The 24,148-nt window shown below is 35.7% G+C and overlaps 1 protein-coding gene across 2 annotated transcripts in view; it reads left to right on the forward strand.

Moving 5' to 3' along the window:
• Positions 1–24,148, forward strand: part of ZFPM2 (zinc finger protein, FOG family member 2) — a 308,180-nt gene that overhangs the window by 54,130 nt on the left and 229,902 nt on the right. Inside the window, exons 2-3 of one of the 2 annotated variants that reach the window (XM_033072539.1) lie at positions 4,626–4,784; positions 20,302–20,403. In XM_033072539.1, coding sequence (XP_032928430.1) covers positions 4,626–4,784; positions 20,302–20,403 — 261 coding nt within the window. The remainder of the gene's footprint in view (positions 1–4,625; positions 4,785–20,301; positions 20,404–24,148) is intronic. The other variant, XM_033072549.1, reaches the window with a different exon arrangement.

Genomic DNA, 24,148 nt, shown 5'->3' on the forward strand with positions numbered 1-24,148 from the left:
AGGAGTAATACTATTAAATTAAATCAACAATTTAAAAGAAATGCAGAAGGTAAAGCATGATACTAAAGTAATTGACTAACCTATATTTGGACTGTTGAAGGTGATATATGAACATAATAACAACTGGGGGAAAAAAAGCACTATCACAGAAAACAGTTGAAAGAAACTCTATTGTTTTAAAACATATTCAGGTATTTAAAATTGGGTAAGAAGTTGCAGTAGCTTTTGTGCAGGGTGTTCCCTAGATAGAGGAGCTAGTCAATGCTGATAACCTACCTGTAAGTCTTCAAACCAGATAGATTCTTAGTTCACTAGCTGATTGGTACCAGCTAGAGGTTTTTGCTGGCACATGACCAAATCAGGCAAATATAAGCCTGCACAGTTAATGGTTCTGCATTTGTCAAGAATGTTTAGTTCTATATACTCTTTATTGTGAGATTCTGAAAATGTGTTTTTGTCTGTTTATGTGTAAGTAATTAGATAAAGTAGTCAAGAGTAGAGAATTTTCTCTGTATTTCCTTGTAATAGCTTTGGATTTTAGTGTTTTCTTTAACCCACTGTATGTTTGAGTAATAATTAAAAATGGCTGCAGAAATAATTGATTTTGAATCTAACAACTGAGAAATACTTAATTTTGATCTTATTCTTGGGAGTTGGTCTTATTCATGTTGTACAATGCCTTGCTCTTTAGTTAGTTATCAGTTACAATATACCAGCTCTGGGCATTACATGAGCTGAATGTATTTGGACATTTAAAAAAATGAAAGACAGCTCAACAGGCCTAAGACAGAATTTGTCCCAATGATCAGGTTGTAGATGGGTGAATTAGAAAAGGCAGAAGTTGCCTGAAACCTAGAAAAATATTTGTGCATGGATCCTCCAACTTCAGCAATTGTCATTGCTGGTGTTTGGGGCACAGGCTCTGATGCCAGCCCCTGTTGGGTAAAACTCTGATGTGTGCCTGTATGCACCTGAATAAACTTTGCTGGGTTTTGTACGTGGGCTTCATGCACAAGGCAAAGCCTGGTGTAGATGCATGCACACCTCTGATCTCCTTGGGATGTGACAACATTTACAGTAATTTCACGATTATAAACCGCACTGAGTATAAGCCGCACTTCTGGGTGCCAGCAACTTTTTATTCTTTGTCCATACATAAGCCGCACCTGATTATAAGCTGCACATTACAATACAGAGTGTGATAAAAGGTATCTATTCTATCACCATCTGTTGAGAGTGGGGGCAGTGATCTTTATCTCAATGGCAGATATTCTGCTAATGGGCCATCCATTGAAACCAGGTGGGGCATTGTTCTTTATCTTTTCACAACCCATCCTTTCTCCAGGGAGTCATTTTCTGCTAATGGCCCATTGAGTCCCACTGTGTGACTGATAAAATTACTGCATCCCATTGGAAGTTGCTCCAGCCGGGGGAAGAGCCCAACATTTCTTAGCAAGATAAAAACAGAGGTTTTGGGACACTAAGGTAGCCCCTTTCTCCACTGGATTCCAGAGGAAAACTGGATTTCTCCACATCACCACTGGACCTCCGGAGGGAAACTGCACCTTCTACAGGAGCACTGCTCCAACTGAATCACATCTGTCACTGCAAGAGGATGCAACCACCATTTAATGGGACTGCTACCAACACCCTGACTGACAGGGTGTCAGGTTGTACTCTGTCAGGGTTTGGGGTTTGTTTCTTTGTAGTACTGTATTTCTATTTTAATTTCCCTAGAAAAGAACTGTTATTCCTAATTCCCATATCTTTGCCTGAAAGTCTCTTGATTTCAAAATTATAATAATTTGGAGGAAGGGGGTTTACATTCTCCATTTCAAAGAGAAGCTCCTGCCTTTCTCAGCAGACACCTGTCCTCCAAAAAACTAAAACAGCAACTTTTCGGTTTTTGTCCATATATGAGCCGCACCTGATTATAAGCCACACTTCTGGGTTCAGACCAAAATTTTAGTCAAAATGGTGTGGCTGATAATTGTGAAATTACTGTGCATTTATGTTTGCAAATGCTTGGACATGTAACTTTAGGTAATGTTACGTACCTGTTTGTACATAGAATATATCTATAGTAGCAGTAGTCAGTATTTTTTTAGTCTAAGATCAATTTAAGAAATAAAGTCCCAGTCCACAAAATGACAGGGGTTTGAACCAGCACTGTGGAGCTGCTGTGTACATTGTATTTCTTCTCCTTTCTTGGAAGGGGTGTCAATGGAAGCTATAAAGTGTGTTTCCATGACTGCTGGAAATGAAAGCATAGCAACTGCATTTCTGTTCTTTTCCTAATTAACATACAGTGATGATTAGCTTGCTGATTACGTATTGGTGACCTGATCAAATAACTGGTTTAACATCTAGAAACAGACCTAAATGTCATGTATACATGCCAATTGCATTACTTACAGGTAAATTGCTTTTGTGAAATTTTGTAAGACACATTGTAAAAGTCAGTAACAAAGAACTAGTCATTCAGCAGGAAATTGACTTTTACTATAAATGCTGGCTGAAGTTTTAATTTTTTCCTCAGATTTAAAATACTTGGAATATTTATTAGGCTTATAGCTGCACTTTAAATTAAGCAAAATATGGTGTTAATACATTTTTATATGTAGCAAAAATTTACATTTCACTAAAATAGCATATTTTTTCCTAGTTTGTTTATCTAGGTGTTACTAGGAGTGCACACCAGTACATGGCTCTACTGACAATGTCGCATATTAATAATAAAATGAAATTTGAGAGTAGTATTTCTGATAGTTTTTGCAGAACTCCTTGTGCTTTCATTTCATGAACCTGGACACACATGAGGTGCCTGGAGTGCCCATGTTCAGCTGCAGCACACTGCTCCAGCGTGTGCTGTGCTTTGTTCTCTGCTCTGTACAGTGCCACAGCCAGTCTTCACTCCCTGTGCATATGCACTTGCTGGATTTTTTCCCAGCATGGCTGGAAGGTGCAATTAACAGTAATGGATACTTTGATAGTGAGAATCTTTATTTCTTCAGCCATAATAATAGCCCCTTATTTTAGGAGCTATATTGTTGAATGACAGCTACTGTTGGCGAGTATGTGTCTACAAAAGTGGGCTCATTTGGTCAGATTCTCAGCTGGCACAGAGAGTCATATTTCCATGAAAGATAGTAAGCTATATTAATTTATGGAATCCCAGCTGGGAATCTCAATCAATTTCAATGAAAAGTAGCCATCATATTCCTCTGAAGCAAGAATTACACAACCTAGCCTAAAGTGAATTTTGCTGTTTTAATAAATGTAGGTAGTCGCCGGTTCGTAATAAATTACATAAAATTAGAGTGTAGTCAATATTTGATTTCTTTAAGAATTTATTCCTTCCTTTTCATTGAACACAACAGAATCATTTATGTATTCTATCTCAGCATGATAGATTATATAGGAATAGTGTATTTAATACCGTAAAACTATCATATAAATACAAATCACATTTTTTTTCATTAGCTGGCTCGCTTTCATTTTGAAGAAAAAATACTCAGTCAATTATAAATGAGGCTGTGCTTTCATTGGAGAGTGAAATACGTAGTTTTTTTCAAGCCTCAACCATGTATAATGAAATCTCTCCTTTGAAATCCAGTCTTAAGATGGATTTTGAAACATATGACATTTAATAAAATCTTTGTTAAATTAAAATATGTTCAGTTATTTCAAATCTCTATTTAAATCTGGGGTGAAATTCTACATCCTGCACAAGAGATGTCTTTAGCAAATAGTTGCTATTAACCAAGGATTTTGAAGTGTGTGTATATAAGAAAGATTTTAATTTTTGAGCATATTCTAATTGGTAACCTTGGTGTTATGTGTTATAATCTGTCTGGTGCAGTCTCTTCAAGAGTATCTGTAGCAGTAGTATCTCTAGGTAACTAGAGGAGAAGTCAGAGACTTCAGACTACCATTTCAAATTCAAACTCATGCCCTGTTTCTGTCACTAGTTTATGTTTTTGTAGCCCTGGGCTGGCAGTTTACCAGGACATTTGTTTGCCCTCTGTGAAATGAATAAATAGTCTCTTGAGTCCTGTCCATTGAGTGAGAATCTGTTAAAGAGTCTGGCATGAATGATCATGGATACCATCAGGGGCCAGTTGAAGCAAAATAGCAGAATAAGCTGAAGTTTGTGCTGTCGAAACCTTTGTAGTATTTCTCTGTTGTCAGTACTTTTAATTTGATTAACAAAGCTTGTAAAGGAACATTTTAAGTACTGTAATTCAGCATCAAAAACAATCACTAACAAACAAGAGAAAGCTCTTCACTGTTTATGGCTTTTCACAAATACAGCTTTGATTTCAGCTGTTAAAACTGTCTGAGTTTAATAGCAGAGCCCAATGAATAATGAAAAACCCCCATGTGTGAGTATTATTAATACATATTACTAATGACACTTTGCATATTGTGATTTGAAGTCATCAGGAAAAGTCACTTTCAATTTCCATTTCCATAAAATGTTATTTGTCCAATTCTAATAAATGCTGAACACAGCAGTGAAAGGAAAAACTAGCTAAAGAATGCCAGTTAAAAGTTCACTAAGGTTTTATTTCACGTTGTCCTGTTAGATGGTTTTGCCACAGTGTCCCTGATTCTTTTTTAAGGGCCCCTTGAAGATGCCACTGAGGATGAAGAAGAAGAGTGCCTGTCTGAGGAAAATGATACTGTCTCAAAAGAAGACTTTCCATTGGAGGAAAGCTTTTCTGCAGAGTTTGAGCCTGAAAATCTGAGCTGTGAAGAAGTGGAATACTTTTGTAATAAAGGTAATCATTGTAGCCAACCTCTTGAGACAATAATGGCCAAACTTTGTCCAAACGGTCAAAGAGGTTTTTTGGTTTAAAATGTACAAACAGCTGTATTAATGCTACCTTAAAAACAGGAAAAAGAGTTACTTGTGAAATTAAGTCTGGTAAGGGATAAATATTTAGTTATATTGAAATACACTTTTCAGGGACATGAATCATCTTACCTTAATGTTTTCTTCCTAGTGTTATTTTCTACATATTTAACTGGAGAGAACAGGCCCAGAACTCAATTATTACCAAATCTGAAGCTGGCAAAGCAGCATGTCTGTTCATTACTTCTCTGACTAAGAAACATTGCTAGGAAAACAGATTGTGTCTGTAGATTCCAGGATTAAAATAGAGCTTATTATAGACTTTATTATGCACAGTAGAAAACTAGTGATTTGTGAAAGGATAACTTCTGAAGTTGCAAATGCCTTTTTGTTGCACTTGGTACTTGTGAATTATTGACGATTAAGGTGTTTTAGCGTAAGACACACCAATCCATTCTTGCCAGTTCAGTCTGCAAGGTTGTGCTACTTCCCAGTCAGCTGGCAGAAAAACACACTATTGTTATTTAGAGCATTGAGTTAACCTTCTTCCTGCCGGATATCCACTTGATTGCTTTATTGTTTGTCTTCTGCAGGTAAGGATGCCTATCAAATAGCTGAAGTTGTTGTGGTGATGTTCTTCTGTTAGTTCACAAATCCCTCGGGCATTAGGATGTTGATGGTTTCTCTGTCTTTTGGTTCTTTCCCAGATATCGACATGCATTTTCTCATGATAACTTGATATGTTTCTGGTTTTGTATTATTTTCATCTGTCTTGGACAAAGTCTAATCATCTGTTTGACAAGTTGAGTGTTCTGACTGCAGGGCTTTAGTCCTTCCTCTAGAGTCTTCAGTCATCAGTGGCAAAGGCATTACAATGTATTTTCTAGATATCCTCTGTGTAGCTTCTGCAGGTTCTTGGTACTTAGTAAATCACCCTAAGAGATCTGAACAGTCTAATCCATAGTTTGGAGTTCAGCTGCTACAAAATCTTCCTGTGAGGAGACCCCATATCATCAATAGATTCTTTACAAACAGGAAGAAGTTAGTTACAACTGCAATTGTAACTGAGTGTAATAAATACTGCAGTTAATTTGTGTTCTCTGGTTCACATGCCTTTCAGACACCATTTTCCTTCACTGGCAAAAACTACTCCTCCTGTTATTGGCAGTACTAAATAAATATTTAAACCACTATTTGCATAGTTGTTATTACACTGGTGTCTCTTGAATTCCTCCTGTCAGCAGTGGAATACTATGTCCCACTATTAGTTCATATCATAGCATATCAGTTTGATTTAGTTACCTCTCTTAATGCATTTCTGGGGCCTACCAGTGGAAAATATTATGGTTTGAGGTGAAATCAAGAAATAAAATTGATTTTTTTAAAATAGCTATCAATATTTCAACTTTACACTGAGTTTCAGTTTATCTTGGTTCTTCACTTTAAGTAATCACATCTTTTGGGCAAATCACTGAATCCAGGCCATTGTATTAAAGATCAGGCATCAAATGGGAATACATTCAAATCTGAATCTTGCTTATCTTGTTTATATGTTCTTTTAAGGACATCTGCTGATTCTTCAGGCTAAATACCTTCTGACTTCCCAAAAGTTGGTCTGTTGTAGTTATAAAAGAATCTTAAGTCTCTCCAGTGCAACTGCTGCAGAAGAGTTGAAAAGAAGATTTCTAAGGATCAAGGGGCACATAAAATTTCTAATCTACCTCCAGCTGAGGCAGTGTGACAAAAAGTCCCACTTTGAAGCAAATTGGGAATCTCCCTGTAAAAAGATAGAATGGGAGACTGGAATTGTGATGGTTTTTTATTAATGTCTCAACTCCTGTTGAATGTCCTACTTCTTCAGGGTAACATCTTAAGTGTCATTATCATGAGCCCACCTATGTTTTTCTAAAGATAAATGCTAAGAAGACAAAACTAATCTGGAAAACACAAACAAATTACTTTTGTGTCCCTTTCTTAGTGGAAGGGTTTTTGCCTATTATATAGTAAATACTAAAAATTGGACTAATTCTCGGGGTTTTTTCCATGAATCTGTTAAGAATTCATAGCCTTTTGTTTTTCTTTGTAGGGCTTCAGTATTGAAATTAAAAGATCATATGAGAAATAAGCTTTTCTTTTTTTTTCCTATTTTTTTTTTAAATATCATGAATAAAAAGTCATTATGAAAATGAAAAAGCATGAAAATGAGATGTGTACTAAATAGGTTAGAGAACAAATAAAGGCAGTCTAGTTTCTGTTTTGGGGGCCTGACATTTGATTTTTCTTCTGCTCTTTGATAGTATTGGCAGCCTTTAAATGGAAAGTATTTCCAAATAAGAAAAAAGCAAGTTTTCTCATGTAACAGGTTTCCTTTTCCCAGAAATATATCAGAACTGGCATGGGAATCCATTATGCTGTCTCTGAATTCTGCCCTTGCTAGAATGGACCATTAATGGTTTTAGAAAGCAAAGGTGTTTTCTTGGATATAAATTTTATCTGTCCTGTCTCCCTATTTCCCTCCCCTGGGGTTTCTTCCCAGCTGACCCAGAACAAGAGGACAAATGAGTAGCGGGGCTTCCTGCAAGAATCAAGAGGCATGGGGAACAAGTGACACAGCTGTTGGGGAGGAGGTGTTTGTCAGGCTTCATCCATGGTATGTTTTTTATACTTACCCAGCTCTGTAAATTCAAGTACCACCTAAAACCAGGGGCTTTTTGCTATAGAAACTAGGTACTGAAGGCAAAAATTTACTAGTCACAATTAATTTTGAGGAATGAGAATAGAGGACTTACAGGTTCACAGCTTGGTAACTTTGGCTTCTTGAAGAGATTTTCCTTTCCAGCTGTGCCTGATTGTGTTATAAGCAGAGAGCAGGCCTTTACTGTCTAAATTGCAAACAGGAACCTTTATAAAGCCATACTTGTCATTCCCATCTTCTTTGGGTTTGTGGGATAGAGTCGGCAGAATAGTTGCCAGAATTAGAAGGTGAATGCAAAAAAAAAGCTTCTGCAAAGTGTGAAGCAAATTAATCACCTTGATTGAGCTACATATCATTTTACACCTTCTCTGTTTCCAGAATTTTGACTCTGCTCTTGCTTTTCTCCTTTTGCTCACTAATGGCTTTTGCAAAAATGAATCTGGAAAATTCCTCCTTTCCCACACTTCTGCAGTACCACAAAATTAACTTTGCTGCATTTAATATTTATTTCTGTGTGGTCTTCAGTCACACTCGAATGTGAAGAAGTGAACAATGGTTTAAGCATGTAAATATTCAAAGCTGAAATGGAAATTACCAACTTACTATTTGTCAGGGATTGCTTTAAGCTTCCAACTCTGTTTTTTTTAACCTTGTGGATGAAGAGCTCCATAAAGGAAGGTAGTTAAGTTTTATTTGTTTGCAGTTTTGACAGAGATTAGGAGAAAGAGAGTCTTTTGGAAACAGGATTGGGTGTTCTACTACAAATCTGCACTGATCTCTGTGTTTGAAGTAGAAAAAAAAACTTTGTAGAAGGTAGCCTTGATGGTAGTGCATTACATTTTGTCAGTTTGAAAATAGCCTTTAAAAATTGCTGTTTATGTTTAGTTATTAGAAATTGCTGTACTGCCAATAAAGAGGATATCTGATGGTACTGTCCACACAAAGACTTTATTAGCCTGGAATCTCCCTTGCTGAATATTTTTTTAATCAGTGGGCATCTGGAATCAGAGTCTGTATCTGATTAATTCAGATTAATTTCAGATGTAGGAACTTTACAGCGTAAATGTCAATATTACAACAGTCTGTGTAAGGAGAAAGTAGCCTGTCTCCCACGCAGAACAAGGATAGGCTGGATTTGGAAACCAGGGCATAGGACATAAATACTAAATTTTTTCTGCTGTAGGTTAGAATAAGAAAATAAGGTGATGCTAAAAGAGATGAGAAGAAGTATGATAGGGCTAATAATTGCAGAAGGATAGATAGAAGGAAGGGAAGAACAACAGAACAATACAAAGGCCAAGTTGAAGGTGATGGGGTGAAAATCAAAGTTCTAAATCAAGATTATTTGTGGAGTAGTTTATAGTTGTAGTTGACTTTCTAGTCTCTGACTGCTGTCATCTTGCCTAGATACCCTCAGGAAAAAATAAAAATTTAAATTTAAACTTAAAAATAGAAGTTCTTTTCTGTTACTTATAAAGTTTACTATGCTCATATGGTGACATCTTTTACTGTCTGTGAACAGGAAGGAGAATAGGAGCCTTGGTGACTGATAGGGCTGATAACTGGCTAAGCAACTTAGAGTTCCTTGTGACCTTCCTAGCAGAAGTGTTCAATGAGGGTTTAACTTTCAAAGGAAAATTATCTTAAGCAATAAGAGAGATCACTTGAGATTAGTAGCTGTGTTCACAGAAGGAAAAAGGCAAGAGAAGAAAATGGAGGAGGTTTAGAATCAAAAGAGCAAATGTCAGACTGTTGCCAGAAGGAGGAGGCAAATGAAATATCCGATAATTAGTGAAAGAAGGCAGGTTCATTTCTTGCACCTTGCTAAGACCGTTGTGTCAGATTCTCCTGTTCATTGCTTGTAGTTTTGACTATTGCTCTTGTTCCTTGTGTTGTAGGTTTTCCATGTTTTTTTTTTAATTACCAGGCAGCATTGGCACCAGCCCTCAGTGGAAGCAGATTCAGTGGCCTTAAAACTCCTGGTGGCAGATGGGAAAGCAAATGGCTTCTGCTTCCCAATGTTAACTCTGCTTCAGGTGGTGACATAGGGTGACAGGGAGGGTACATGAGGTGGGATGGAGAGTGATTGTTTCAGGATGCAATGATTTTATGATCTGTAGCCCACACTGCTATGTATGTCTGCAGTGATATGTGTTTGTAGCTGGTTGAGTGGTTTGGGTTCCTGATACATGGTTATCATTATTTGTAGGGGAAGAGGAAAATGAGGGAAATCCAGTGCAGTCCAAAACTAATACACAGTTCCTAAGTCAGCAAGAAGGAAACACAGGGAGTGGCTGCATACCGAGTGTATACCTGGTTCTATATTCTCATACTCTTCTTGGGCAGGAAGGGATGAGTTCCAAACCTGAACTCCATTTTCTGTTCATGTACACATAATCATACTCATGTTTGTTACTAGCCTGACAGACCAGCTTGGGACTGGAATTTTTTATATTAAACCATGTGACCTGATTGTGCACCCAGGCTTGAGATTCAGAGAAACAACTGCAGTGTGAGACCTCATACAGGAAAGCATATACAAAGCTAAGTTTGTCTGTGTATTAATCTAGCCCTTCATACTTTATGTGCAAAGGTATTTTGCTACCACGTATAATAACACCCTGAAAAGGGTTTCTGTGTGTTCATTTTTCCTTTGGAGTATGACTTTGTGTCTCTGTGTGTGCCTGTGTGCAACTGTGTAAATATTCCTTGCTTCTTTCATATTACGCGTGTAGCGACTAAGAATATGCTTGCTATTTTCTGCTTCTGGATCAAACACTAGATTTATGCTTTCTTTTCTTTATTTTCTCCCCCCCCCTTTTTTTTTTTTTTTTTTTTAACCAGGAACGTTTTAATCAATTTTTTCTCCTTTTCAGTAATGGATTTCATGACAAATTTCTACCATTTTTTGCTATAGCAAGTGGAAGTAGGATCAGCAGAAGGCAGCTATACCATAATCACTTTGAGCTCAATAAGGAGATCTTTACAGGCAACTTTGTTCTTATTTCTTAACGGGATTAAGAAGCTCAGCTCTTTAAATTCTTGCATATAACACTGACATTTCGAGGGTGTGTTTGGACCAAGGAGTTCAAAGAGAAGGAATAAAAAAGAAAAGCCAATATGACTTTGTTTTTTACCTTGCTGCAGGAGCAGTTTGTGCAAATCGCCTATAAGCTTATTGACCTGAATCTTTGACTCCTTGTTTTCTCTGGATTTGGCTGGAGTGTAGACACTGATAGAGCACTGATAGAGGTGATTGCACAGCCCTCGGCTTTGCTTGGCACCAGACACCCCCCCTCCCTGCTCCTGACATTATCTTTCCCTGGCAATACTTCTGTTCTGCTGGAGCTCATATTCCTTTAAAATTTTTAGATTATTTTAATTAATTGCATTTTATTTATGTAGATTTTATGACTAAATGAAGGATATATTGATTCTTTTCGGAAATCAGAGACAGAATAGGAATGTATCTATTGTCATCTGCTAGAATAACTAGAATATGCATAAGAACTCGCAGCACTACTCCTTCCAAGAATGTAGTAGTTACCTCTTACTGACTTTTCTGCATGTTTGTGACACTGTTGGATTCTCATATTCCCCAGAGTAAGGGTTCCCTTATGTTTATCTGTATCACATTCAGCTGAAACAACTTTAGAGGATGAGGCTGGAGTATCTCATCACTCTCTACATGCACCTGACAGCAGGCTGTAGTGAGGTTCAGTCTCTTCTCCCTGTCTGCAGAGAGAGGAAGAGAGAAAATGGCCTTAAATTGAGACAGGGGAGATTCAGATTAGGATTAGATATTAGAAAAACATTTTTCACTGTTAAGCATTAGGTGCTGAGGCACTGGGATAGGTTGCTCAGGGAGTCACCATCCCTGGAGATGTTGAAGAGGTGTCTGGTTCTGGATCTGGGTGATGTGGTTTAGGAATTACAGTGACAGTGCTGGGTGGACAGCTGGACCTCTTGATCCTAAATATCCCTTCCAACCCTGATGATTCTGTGATTCTAATCTTCCATACTTTTGTCAGATGCTGAATATGGACAAAGAAAGGAAAGGGCTTCTCTGATAACAGCCTTTGAACAATGCTAAGTCAGAATTAGGTTGGATCCCAGCAGGATGGAAGGAGATCTTTTTCATCTGAACATCAACATTTGCCTTGTGCTTCACCTCTTAAGGTTCCTCATTCCTTCCTGCTCTGGAGCTCAGAGGACCACCTGTTTTCTTTCTAGAAGGGAAAAGATATATCTGAGAAGGTTGAAGTGATTTTTTTTTTCACTAGAGAGCATGTAAAGGCTTCCAAAACAAAAAGTACAAGATTGTCTATTCTGTACTTTTTTAAACTTACTGCTAACACATATTTAAACCCTTCAGGTTGTATTTTCAGTCCATCTTAAACCTATGTAGGTATTAACATCAACTTTAGCTGGATAAAAGTTTGACCTAAGTTAAATAAGCAAACCCTTCTTCTAATCAAGACATTAAATAATTGGTCATCAAGCAGAAAATTATATCTCAAAAAGAAACTAGAAAGCTATGTTTCAAGAAATAAATACATAGATCCAAATAGAAAACATTATTTTAACTGTACAGAATTAAAAAGTGCGAGAAACACTTAAACAGCTTACTCAACTTTAAGCAGTTTATCAAAGCAACTCCAGCCTTTTCAGTCAGCACATTTTGGTTTTCTTAAGAACAATGAAATTCTGAAATCTATCTCAGCTAGGGATAGAATTCAGGAAGGGATTATTTGGTTACAACAAGTAGTATAATGTCCTCTTTCTAGAAAGTCACAAAACTTGAACTTGGATTGACTTAAATTTCAGGTCAAATTTGACAGAATATGAATTGCAAATTAATAAGAGTAATCTTCTTTAGAACATGAAATCCACAAATGACAAATTGCACCACATGTTCTTAGTTCATGTGTACTATGCTTCTGTTTCTAATATTGTTTATAATGAAGGTCCATTTTGTCTTTTTTTTTTTTTTTTTCTTATTTGGTGGCCCTGACACAAAAATTCTGAATATATTTTAAGAGTCTCTTAAGAGTTCTCAGACATGGCTGAAAAAATTCTTGTCAACCCAGGGTCAAAAAGCAAACTTGCTCACAGGTTGTGTACTATATGGGTGTATTTGCAGCAATTTAATTCTGAAAGGATCAGTAAAAATAAATAAAGCAGATGTCACATTTATGTCATCATTGGATAAATATTGATAAGACAGATATTACTGCTGGATAGCGAAAAAGAAGCACATATTTTGACTGGTAAGTCTTTTTCTTGGGTTTGACTCACAGAAACCTAGACTGGTTTTGAAATTGTGTGTGATACATGTATGTAGGAACACACCTGTAATGGTAGGGAATTAACTGCTTTTGATATTGAACCATCTGAAGTGTTGATCATTTCAAATAAAAAACATCCAGTTGTTTTCAATAAAGTAAATTAAGATTTCACTGTGTAGGAACAGGTACCTAATGCCACTATTTATGTAGTCATGTGTAGAAGTCATGTAAAAACTGAATTCATATATGATGATGATTTCAGCTGCAAAGTATAAAATGAGGTCTTCTTGTTTGGATGAAGGAAGAATTCTTACAGGAAATTGAATATTTCTGCAGTAGGAATGGTAAAGGTTTGTTATATAATTAAATTGAAATATGAACCTCCAGAAGAGCCTTCAAACTTAGAATTTGAAACTTGTTAGAATTTCATTGAACTAATCTCTCTGTCCTGCGGCAGGCTGGTTTAGAATCTCATGGATTATTGATTTCCATTGAAATTCTTGAAAATTATATTAAGCAACAGTTTTTATTTGTGGCATGTAAATATCTTTTAAAATATGCTTCTGCTGCTTTTCTAATCAAGAGCTTAGAACTATGTAGTTTGAACCCCAGGCTAGTACTTGCATATGTCTAATGGAGTTCTTGTATTTGAAGTTTTAATGGCAAAAAATTGAAAAGATGCAAGAATTTTTATCCTTTTTTTGAAAATTGATAGAAGCTCTTGAGTAGCCAGTATATCTGAATGATGCCCATTTGCAGCACAGGTGTATAGAATTTCTTCCTAAAAATTAGAATATATACATACATATATACATACATACATATATACATACATATATGTTTGTGCGTATATATATATAAAAATATCTATATTTAAAACCCATTAATAAAAGGAAAGTGAGGAATACAATTCAGAGAACACTTTCACTGTTCTGCAGGAAATGCATTTGAATGAGTGATCCTTGTCTTGAAAGGACTTCAAAAGCAAACAGTGGCGATAATGAGAACATATCAAACATGTAGAGAAAGAGGAAGGCCAGACTCAGTCTAGATGAATGTGCTGCACAGCGTGTCTTATCCCAGGAGAAAAGTGCTGTAGCTGGAATAGTTAGAAATAATTGACACTGCTTTTTAACATGATCACTGTGCTGAAATGTAATGTGTCAAGATGTCATTTTATTAAACAAAATGGTGATTTTAATAGGAACCAAAATAGTTTCGTACCACGGTTTTGGAGAGCTAACTTCTTGCACGTATATGGGCACTTGCCAACACTTGAATATTCACAGACAGATCCCAAAAATTAGGGAGAGACCATGCATTGCTTCTGAGACTTGCTGGACAAATAATTCTAAGAGTGCTTAGGGCAAATGGAAACATACAGTTATTTCAAATGAGGTTTATCCCAGGAGAAATTATGACTGCTAATCAGCATGACAGAAAACAATAATTGCTTGCAAAGAAGCAAAGTAGTGAGGTGATTAACATAATCTGAAATAAAATGCAGTAGATTAACTTGTTCAGGTGCTGGTTTCTTTCAGGTACGTTACCAAATCAATCATCTGAGGGCCAGATTTTGCTCATACTTTCTGTATTTGCAGAGTAAGAGTGTCTCAGTTGATTTTTATGGGCTTCACTGAAACTATTTCTGATATATATCAGATGAATTGCTAACAGTCTGGTAGTGATAGCCCCAGATCTCTTCCTCTCTTTCTTTGTCCTTGCAAGATTTGTAGAGTAAACCCATTTGCATGGCACTGTACCCACTCTAGTTGTTTATCTTGTCCTAATTTCATTTGGCAAATGCAAAAGTGTGGAAACATCCCTCCCATATTATTTAGTATCTTTATTCTCACAGTTCTGTTACCATTCCAAAAGCTTATAAAATTATTTTTGCATTATTTTATACCCAGAATGATTTATGTCTGCTGAAACTTGTATTGCCATTACAATTATAGTTAAATATATACATAGAATACTTTAAAAAGAGATAATCCACACAAGGGTTAGTTCAGACCTGTTAGATGTTGTTGATATTCTTAAGAATAGTGTGTGCTGCTAAAAAGTAAGTTACATTGAATGAATGAAGTGTTTGTATTTTAACTTGTATATGGTTTATTTCAAAGTTACTGAGTATGGCTTTTGAGGAGAGGTTCCTGGCAACAATCCTCAGCTTACAGTGTGTTTCTTAGGATTCAAGAGCAGGATTATCAGTGTGTGTAAGCTCTGTTACTGGTTGCAGGCATTGAGATAAAGCGAATAACAAAGGACAGTTTTTGATTGCTGATCTATAGTTTCTGAAGCTCTGGCATCTTTTGTATGTATAGTCTCAGAATCCTTGTTTGGTTGGATCCAGAATTACTGCCACTGTAGACTGTGTCAGAAAGGAGCAGGCCCCCTCCCCTTCACGGCCAGTCACGTTGGTCTGTCACCATCCATGAGGTTATGTCCTTGCCAAATTAAAGTCTACAGTGAGTGACTCCCCAGGTCTTTGCATTGTGGCTGTTTTCTCTTTTGGCAATGCTGAGTGCTACAGGCTTTGCAACAATTTATTTCTGAGCTGATTTATTATAATTGAGAAGTGATGTTTCACTCTGAACAGCTGTATGAAGATGCTGACAATTTAAGTTTACATTTATGCTGCCAGAAGAGGGAAAACAAACTGAATTTCAAATTTTATTGTTCTCTCACTCTAATAGAAGCTGCTGTATGCTTTTTGTGACTGGTACAGTCCTTCACCCAAAGCTATTTTGTCTGATGATAAAACCATGAGTGTATGAAGCCTGCACGTTTTTCATCTCTTTTATGACCTTATCTTTAGTGAGCGGCTCCTGTGACGGTATCCTAACTATGGGAAGCACCTGGTAAACATACATGATATCTGTGCCGTGATAAGCAGCTGCGAACAAGAAAGTAGATCTGTCAGTTCTGAACTGTTCATTGTTAAAAATACTTTGTTGATTTAGCTGATTGCAAAATACATTATAGAGTGCCTAACAGCTGCTGTACAGTCCTAGTCAAGAAAGTTCAATAGTTATATTGTATGAGACTTTCTGTAAGAGCCTAATACTGATAGGAACAACATGGATTAAAACAGCAGGATTGAGAAGAACTGCTAACCCATGTGCTTCTATAAAATACCACAACTACTTGTGGTACAAGCTGATTAAGTACAAATTGGGAAGTCTTTAATTTGTTAAAAAGATTAAAGTGAAATTACTTGTTAATATTCAAGTCTCTCTTTCCTACTTGTCAGTGTTGTCAGAGAAGCTGGAGTTCTCTCTCATGTATCTGGTAATATGTCTCTTTTACAGTCATCAGATTTCCTGACCAACTTTACCACCTTGAATTGCAGTGAATTGTCTATTGGATAAACATTAGCCTATTTAAACCAGATTTAAAAAAATAAGAAAGAAAACCAAAAAACTTGAGCTGTTTTTGAAGACAACAGAACTAGTAAGAAATTATAAAGTCAAGATGAAAATTCAATCCACATTACATATTGAAGTTGTTTAAATAAGAGAGGGTTTTTTTCCTCTTAGTTAAGCAGTATTTTGTGCATTCAGCATTTCAGCATAAGTCAGAGATTTGTTTCTCCCAACTTTAGCTGACTAAAGATAGGTTCCTAGTCTAAGCTGTGTGTTTAAGAGGATGATTCATTTCAGCTCTCTGACACCGAGGGGTCTCGCATCTCAGGCATCCTAGAATAGGATGAATCACTCAGGAGGTTTCTTTCTTCCCTGTTTGTAGGAGTGTCTGTGTAAGTAGTCTGGACTAGCTTAACTTTCAGGCATCTGAGGTTAGAGGTGATGAGTTCTGCCAAAAGTGTAACTTTAATACCAAGTATAGAGAAGGAGTGGAATTTCCAGTAGTCTTACTTGACTCATGACTGAACATAGTTTATGGAATTATATGTGCTTACTCATAAGAGTATTTTCTCATGCAATGATCATTTAAAGGACAGAATTAACTTATGGGGTTTAAACCTGCTTAAGCAGAAGCAGGTTTTGGTTCATTTTAGAGTACTTACACCACTCTTCGATGGGGAAATGTTATTTATCCTTTAACTTAAATACATTAAGCATAATTGAGCAGCAAATAAAGAAAAACACAAAACATAAAAATAATGGGATTAGAAGGGAATCAACAAGTTATTATCAAATGGGTAGTGTATATATGAGGAAAAAAACTTGATTGGACTTGGAAGAAAGAAATAATTAATATCCTGGATCCAGTTAAATGTCTGCACCTGTAAATTGAAGAAAAATGTAATCAGTTCTAAAATAAATATTAAAAAATAGTCTTATTGAGACTGAAAAGTAGTCAAGTGACTGAAAAGAAAGAGTAAACAATGGAAAGAAAATAAATTCTGAAAGGAAATAAACTCCTTTGTGCTAAACAAATGTTAACTGCTAAAATAGCTTTAAGTATGGGGAAAAAAAGCTTGAGAGATGCGCTTTGTTATCAGCTCTCTGCTAAGCCTTCTTTTGGCTTTTTGAAGTTGCAGTGTCACCAGCACCAAACGGATTGTTTTGGTTGCCCATTTCCATCTGACCTTGATGCTCAGCTGAGCCTGGGATAGACTTCACTCCCTGGCGGGTTTGGAAATTGCCAGTATTGTACCATTTGTTGGTTTCAGTAGCAGACTGGAGTAGTGTGGGGGAGCAGGAGAGATCAGTGTGGTGGTATTTCAGGTGGGTAATGCATGCACTTGGCAGTTTGGAGTAACAGAAAATATCAATGAAAATAATTAAGAATACTTCTAGATGAAGAGTAAAGTTTTCCTTAATGTAAATTCTACACGTTTTATTTACTCTGTTTGTGCTAGACATGCATCAATCCATTAAAACTTGACTGTGAAAACCATGTAACACTATACTTCATGAAACAGTGAAAAAGGAAGTTAAGAGAAAGTTAGTTATCTGATAAGATATATTTTCAGATTTTTCCTCATCTCCCAAATACTTAATTATAGTGTCCTATAGTTTTTGTACCTTAGCTGTTGTTCTGTCCTTTTGCTTTTCAGCCCAATCATGTCACTTAATTTTGTCCTCTTTTAATTCTGATAGTTTCATTTGTTTATGTTCTGGTTGGTTGCACTGACTAGAAGAATGCTGAAATTTGCAAGTTAACACCAGGTTGGCATACATTATAACCTGGAAGAACTTAGTATTTTGGAGGTTAAGCTGTCCAATTATCTGTGCTTCTTTTCTGTCTAAAAGAATTACTATTTCTAAATTTTGCTGTTACTGTTCTGATTCAGTAGATACAGCTCTGTTATGTGCAGTGGAAGAAAAACATTTGCATTCTATACAAAGAACATTCTAAGAAATGTCTATGTTGGTTATGCATCTTCAATTAAAAAAAAAGAATTGCCCTTGTTGTGAATTATTTTCAGGCATTTTTGAGAAAACTGGAGTTGATCATGCCAGGTCTGAACTTAGGAAAAATTTCTTTTGTGTCTCTCCAATGAAAGAAAAATTTTTGCTGCTTTAAGTTGCTGTGAATATAGAAAAATGAAGGTAAATTGTCCAATAGGTTCTTCAGTCCACCCAAAGAAAGCAGAGGTCTGATTACTACAAAGTAACTATACAAATGTTAATTCAAAATAGGCTAGTTGCTTAAAACCAAATAATTGTTAAAAGTGCTTAGCAGAAACTTGATAGCTTTTTCAGCACATGAGTATTCTCAAAGGTAACTTCAGATTGAGCTGAAGCATGTGAACCTCAAATGCCTGGCTGCAGTTCCACAGTTAATTTAGCACAAAAATCGTACTAGATATTTGTGTTGTATTCCAGTTTTATTTTACACACTACAAGTGCATGTGACTATTCTGGACTATGTTTTTAGTACCACAAGTTCACTGAACTATAGTTTTGTAATCAAACTCTGGAGTGATTATAGTATTGTGTTTGTGTGAGTAGTAGTTTATCAAGCCCTTAGACTTCATATTTGAAAAACTGTGTTTTATGAATGCAAGGAAGAATGTGTTATTACGAGACGTTACATGTGCACAAGAAGTTAATACTTTATAGTGTTTGTATATAATCATGTACTTGAAAACTCTGGGTCACAATCTTATCCAGTATAAATATAGCTCCAGTGATAACATATGGGGATCTGGCATAGTTTGTTGCAATCACATTTCTTTACCTATGTTGCTAATTAAAGCTTTTGTTATCATGAGTACAGAAAAAAATTACAAGTTACTGCTTAATTGCTGTGCTTTTTGCTCCTATTTGGTCTCCTGTTGTTAAATCAACAAAGGGTCTGATTTTTCAGTTTGTAAAATGCACAGTATTTGTTCTTCTAATGCTGTCACTTTTTTGCGGGAAATTGTTTTTTAACAAATGTCCTTTAAGTTGGATAAAAAAATTAAACCATCATCAACCCTATTTGACTGAAGTAGTTAATTGCATAGATTTGTTTCTTTCTTTCAATTCTTCTTAGTGTGTTCTTATGCCTGAGTTTCCTGGATAGGTTAGTATTAAAAAAAATCTACAAATGAGTAAAATCCAATCCTGGAAAAGCCTTTAGAGATGTCATATCACTCAATGTGTTACTGTGGCCAGAGTGTTTTATGTTAATACCTGGACCCCTCTTCTTCAATGTTGTTTTCATAGTGGTTATTCCAAAGTATTTTGGCAAAGAGCTTGCCTAGTGTATTTGTTTACCTGAAATAACTACACTTTCAGCAAGCATTTCTTCAAATAAAAATTAAATGGTCATCTCTAAAAATTTAATCTTATCATAGTTTTCTGTGTGTCCTGTATATGTCCTTGTAGTAGGTAGTAACAGAAAGCAGACAGACATTTTCAGGTACTTCTGGGTGGTGAAAATGTGAAAATTCATCAGAAATGTAGCATTTCTTTAAATAAAACTTGATAGGGAGAAAATTACTTTAGGGACTTGCTGGGATATTATGACTTTAAGGGCAAACTCCTTAAATGATGAAATACCATGGATTAGCTTTTCTCTAGTTGTGGGAAATACCAAAATGTTTAGTGGACCATATTTTTTTTCTGAGTGTCATATATCTGCAGTGCATAAGAAACATTTAAATGTCAATTCAAGAAAACTCATAACTGAAAGTGAATGTTCCTGGGGGGTCACGAGCTGATTTCTTTCTCTCCTTTGTACAGACTCCGTGACTTTATGTGCTTTGGTTTACAGAACTAGGTGCAAGTTGTGATTCTGTTTCTTAAGCATATGGAATAAACACTGTTTTGCAAGATTTTCACTCCGTGGGACTGGAAATACTGCATACTCAGGGCTTCTTTGAGTCAGTGGACACTCACGAATCTTTATATGTCTAATTATTTTTTTCCATTTTCTCTCTGTTTATAGACATGAGTATGTTTCAGTTAGGCATGTAAGCAACTGTTTGGATATTATAGGAGCTTTGCTTGGAAGTCACTATTAGAATATGTCAATGCTGTATTTTTTGGATGGTTTTTCAGGCAATGAAGAAGGCATCCAGGAAGCAGCAGAATCTGACGGTGATGCAAGGTCAGAGAAACCAGGGCAGCTTGCTGTAGAGACTGAAGATTGGGATGGGCCAGGTAGGGAAAAACAACTGAAAGCCAAGAGAAATTTCTTGAACTAGACTTCAATATCTGTTAATTTCATTATTTTAGTAGATTGTCATGCTTTACATTTGTTTTTAATAGACTGTCTCTTTTATGATTCTTATGTTCCAGGATATTGACAGGTAAGTACTAAGATGAAATTATTGAGTTTAAAAAAATGGCTGCTGTTGTACCATTTTGTAAATTGTTTGACATAAAATGCCTTATGTACTTGTTTGGTGTAAAGGAAAATTTTCTTGCTGCGTAGAATTTTAGGATTAAAATTTCTCAGTAAATTCTTTCTTCCATGGTTGAATTAAGGGAGAAGCACTTCTGCTGTATTTTCTGAAGTCAGAAGCATCACCCAGATGCTTTGGTCTCTTCTCAAGCTTTGCACCAACATTTAACAACCTGTTTAGCTTAACAAATAGGTATGATGTCTGCTAACATTTTCAAGGAACTTTTTTTACCTGTTTGAGCCTGGTAGAAATGATTTAGCACACCTGGTCATTGGTTTCCGTGAAAAGAGAAACTTGGACTGCAGTCAATGAAGCCTTAGCACTTCACATTAAAACAGTAATTCAAGGTAGCATTTTATGCTATGTAAGTGAAGATGGTGCAAGCATAACATTGCTAAGATGTAATGGTAATATGGCAATACTTTCAAGTATCTATTCAATATAAATATGTAAAACCTCTCTTGTACTGTAAAAGTACCTAAGGCAACAGGGTAAATTGTATTTCTCAATTAGGCAATTCTGCAGTTGAATGCAGTGTTTTCATGGGCATGGACTTGGGAATAGGCCTTAAAAATCCATTATATTGACCATAATTTAATAAAACTGTTGCAAAATGTGTATCTGAAGCCAAACACGCTCTAGCAATAGCTGTATCTCTTATGGAAATTTTCCCTCAAAAGGATGAGCACATCAGAAGAGAGTTCCAGGACCGTTCTATCAATAATTTATAATGCAATAATAATATTTCATTAGAAAAATTCCTATATTTCAATCACATTTTCATCCTTGCTTGATTTTGCAAATTACTGTATGCTCTTCATGAAGAGAAGAACAAAACTAATGGCAATTTTCTGAAACCAGTAGCTGGAAAATACAATGCAAACAAAAATGAAGACATAGTATATCTAATTATTATGATATAATTTAAAATGTTTTTCATGATAATTCACAAAGAACTTGATATTCTATATAAATCACTATGGTGTTATATGAAAACAAGGTTTAGTATTACGCTACTGTACATGTAAAATAATGAAAATATATATGTGGATGTAGCAGAGTGGCCTTTTCTATCTACATAGCAGATTTAAAGGCTGTCGGTATTTATCATATGACTTGTTTTTAATTTCATTCTAAATAAAGTCTGTCTGAAATTTGTAAATTTTTGTTGCATTTTTTTAGTGTATTTCAGCATAGTAGAATGTGCATTTTGTGGGCTGTTACTGCTTTTGATATGCACTACCTTATTCAGAAGTTTCTGAGATTTTCTGGCTCTGTGGAGTAAAAGGAGATATTTTCATTCTGTTGGGAAAAAATCAGTTAAACAGTAGGATGAGTGTACTTCTAGTAATATTTATTGATAGCTTTGACATGGGATAAGATGGAAATCAAAGCTGAATGTTGGAAAATTTCTTTTTACTTCTGAAAACTGATGACCACCAGTATCAGCATCTATATTTTATTTAAACATTGATTTTTTACAAGGGCATAATACATATGAAAAAAGGAATGTATATATACCACATCCCATACTCTCCATCACACATCAGATGAAGCTGCTTGTTATTGACATGGAAAAAGAAGCAATCAACAAAAGATCATTTTCAACCATGCAGTACAAAGATAACGTCTTTCAGTCTTTTGGAATAAACCAAAACAACAAAGCATGAAATATTTTGCTTATTTAGGAACATATTTTTGCGCAGCACAAACTGAGCCATCAAAAATTTTGATTCAGCAAATTTGCCAACTGTCAGTAGAGGCACAACCTCAAAGGGCAGATGATGATACATTCTTTGTTTTCTGAGCTGTCTCTGGTCTCCTTACCTTCTCTGGCAAGGAAAGTTCCATCTCTGAGAGGGGGAGCCTCTCAGAATCCAAGAACTGTTCTGCATGATACAAGTTGCTGAAGCAATATTTCAAATCAAAGCCTTGTGACCTTCATTGTCCTTAGTTTTCACTGTTCTTATCTTCAATTTCTAGAAATTCCTGTTTAGTGAAACTGCTCTGAAATAATGGAAACTTGGGTCAATAGGCAGTGTATGAACACATAGTGAAGGGCCTAATCCTTTTCTTGTTATAGCCAGTAGCAAAAGAACAAGGAATAGAAAGTGAAAACAGCAAGACTGAATTTAAATGCATTTTATGTAAAAAGACTTAGTTTTTAAAGGTGGAAGTGGAGGTAATTTTATGGGCTTATGTTTGCTCTTTGCCTTGGTACATGGAGTTGCATAGTTCTGTAGCTTTTTATTGTTATGATGTCAGGGCATGTGAGGGCAGTGCTTTAAGGCATAACAAACAGAAGGATCTCCTACGTGGCTTCTACAGATCACCCATCATGTTAGAGAATATGATCATTCTGGTTCCTATTGAAATGTTTCATGCTTCCATAGCAGAACTTCCTTAAAATCTCTGAAAATTTTAGATTCTCACTTCAAGTAAAATATTGTTATGCCAAATATAAGGAGATTATATATTCTATGGCATCTTGAAAGATAAGTTGTTTATGGATTTGGAAATGAATGCTTGTTTGTTATTCAGTAGTCATGCTTGCAGTGGTGGATACAAATTCATTCCACCTTATTTGTCATTATAAGAGATAGCGAATATGAACTCTACCAAAAAGGAGAAAAAGTTTGAATTCAGAAGTATGACTTAGAACTTGAAAGAGTTTAAGAACAATTTTTAGAAAATGGCTATAATAAAAGTGAAGGCAATGTTGATATTATCTAGACGATAATTAAAAAACATAAACAGAAAAAAAAACCAAAAAAAAACCCCAAAAAACCCCCAAAGAACCACCAAAAAAACCCCAAAAGCCAAAAACCAAAACAAACAAAAAAAAAAGACCAACAGAAAAATCCAAGTAGATGTAACCAGATACTAGAAACTATAACACAAGGCTAAAAGAAAGGGGAGAAAAAAAAGGAAGGGGCAAAAAAAGAGGAAAGGGAAAAAACCCCACCTAAAAGTCTATCAGTAGCTTCATTTAATAACAGTAAGATGGCATTTTAAAATGTGGTAAAAAAAAAGTCATTAGAAAATTGGTATTGATCAATTCCAAGTCTTGACTCAATAGTTAGAGGGGACAGGTAAAAAGCTAAACTAATTATTTCTAGTCTGCTGGAAACATTTGTGCTGGAAAGCCTATTTGTCTGTATGTGATGACTGTACTTCTCTACTAGCTAATTAAAGCAGTCTGATAGTTTGAATTTCACTTTTTTAGGAGCTAGATGACCCAGCTCTAGTGATCAACTTCAGTTCTGAAACAGTTTTGACATAATTTCTCAAATGTGTTCAAAACCAGTAAAAGTTGGTCTGGGTAGTGACAGACCTGTCCAAATGGCAGTGGTCCCACTGGAAATAAGGGGATAAGTATTGTAAGATGCTTTTATTAAGAGGGGGTTAGTAAGATTTCCAATCCATATAGGCTTATAGAAAAAATAAAATGTCTTGTAAAACAACATAATATGTAATGTGAGCTAAAGTGCGTTTACTTA

The sequence above is a fragment of the Catharus ustulatus genome, chromosome 1 (assembly GCF_009819885.2).
Source record: "Catharus ustulatus isolate bCatUst1 chromosome 1, bCatUst1.pri.v2, whole genome shotgun sequence".
NCBI lineage: Eukaryota > Metazoa > Chordata > Aves > Passeriformes > Turdidae > Catharus > Catharus ustulatus.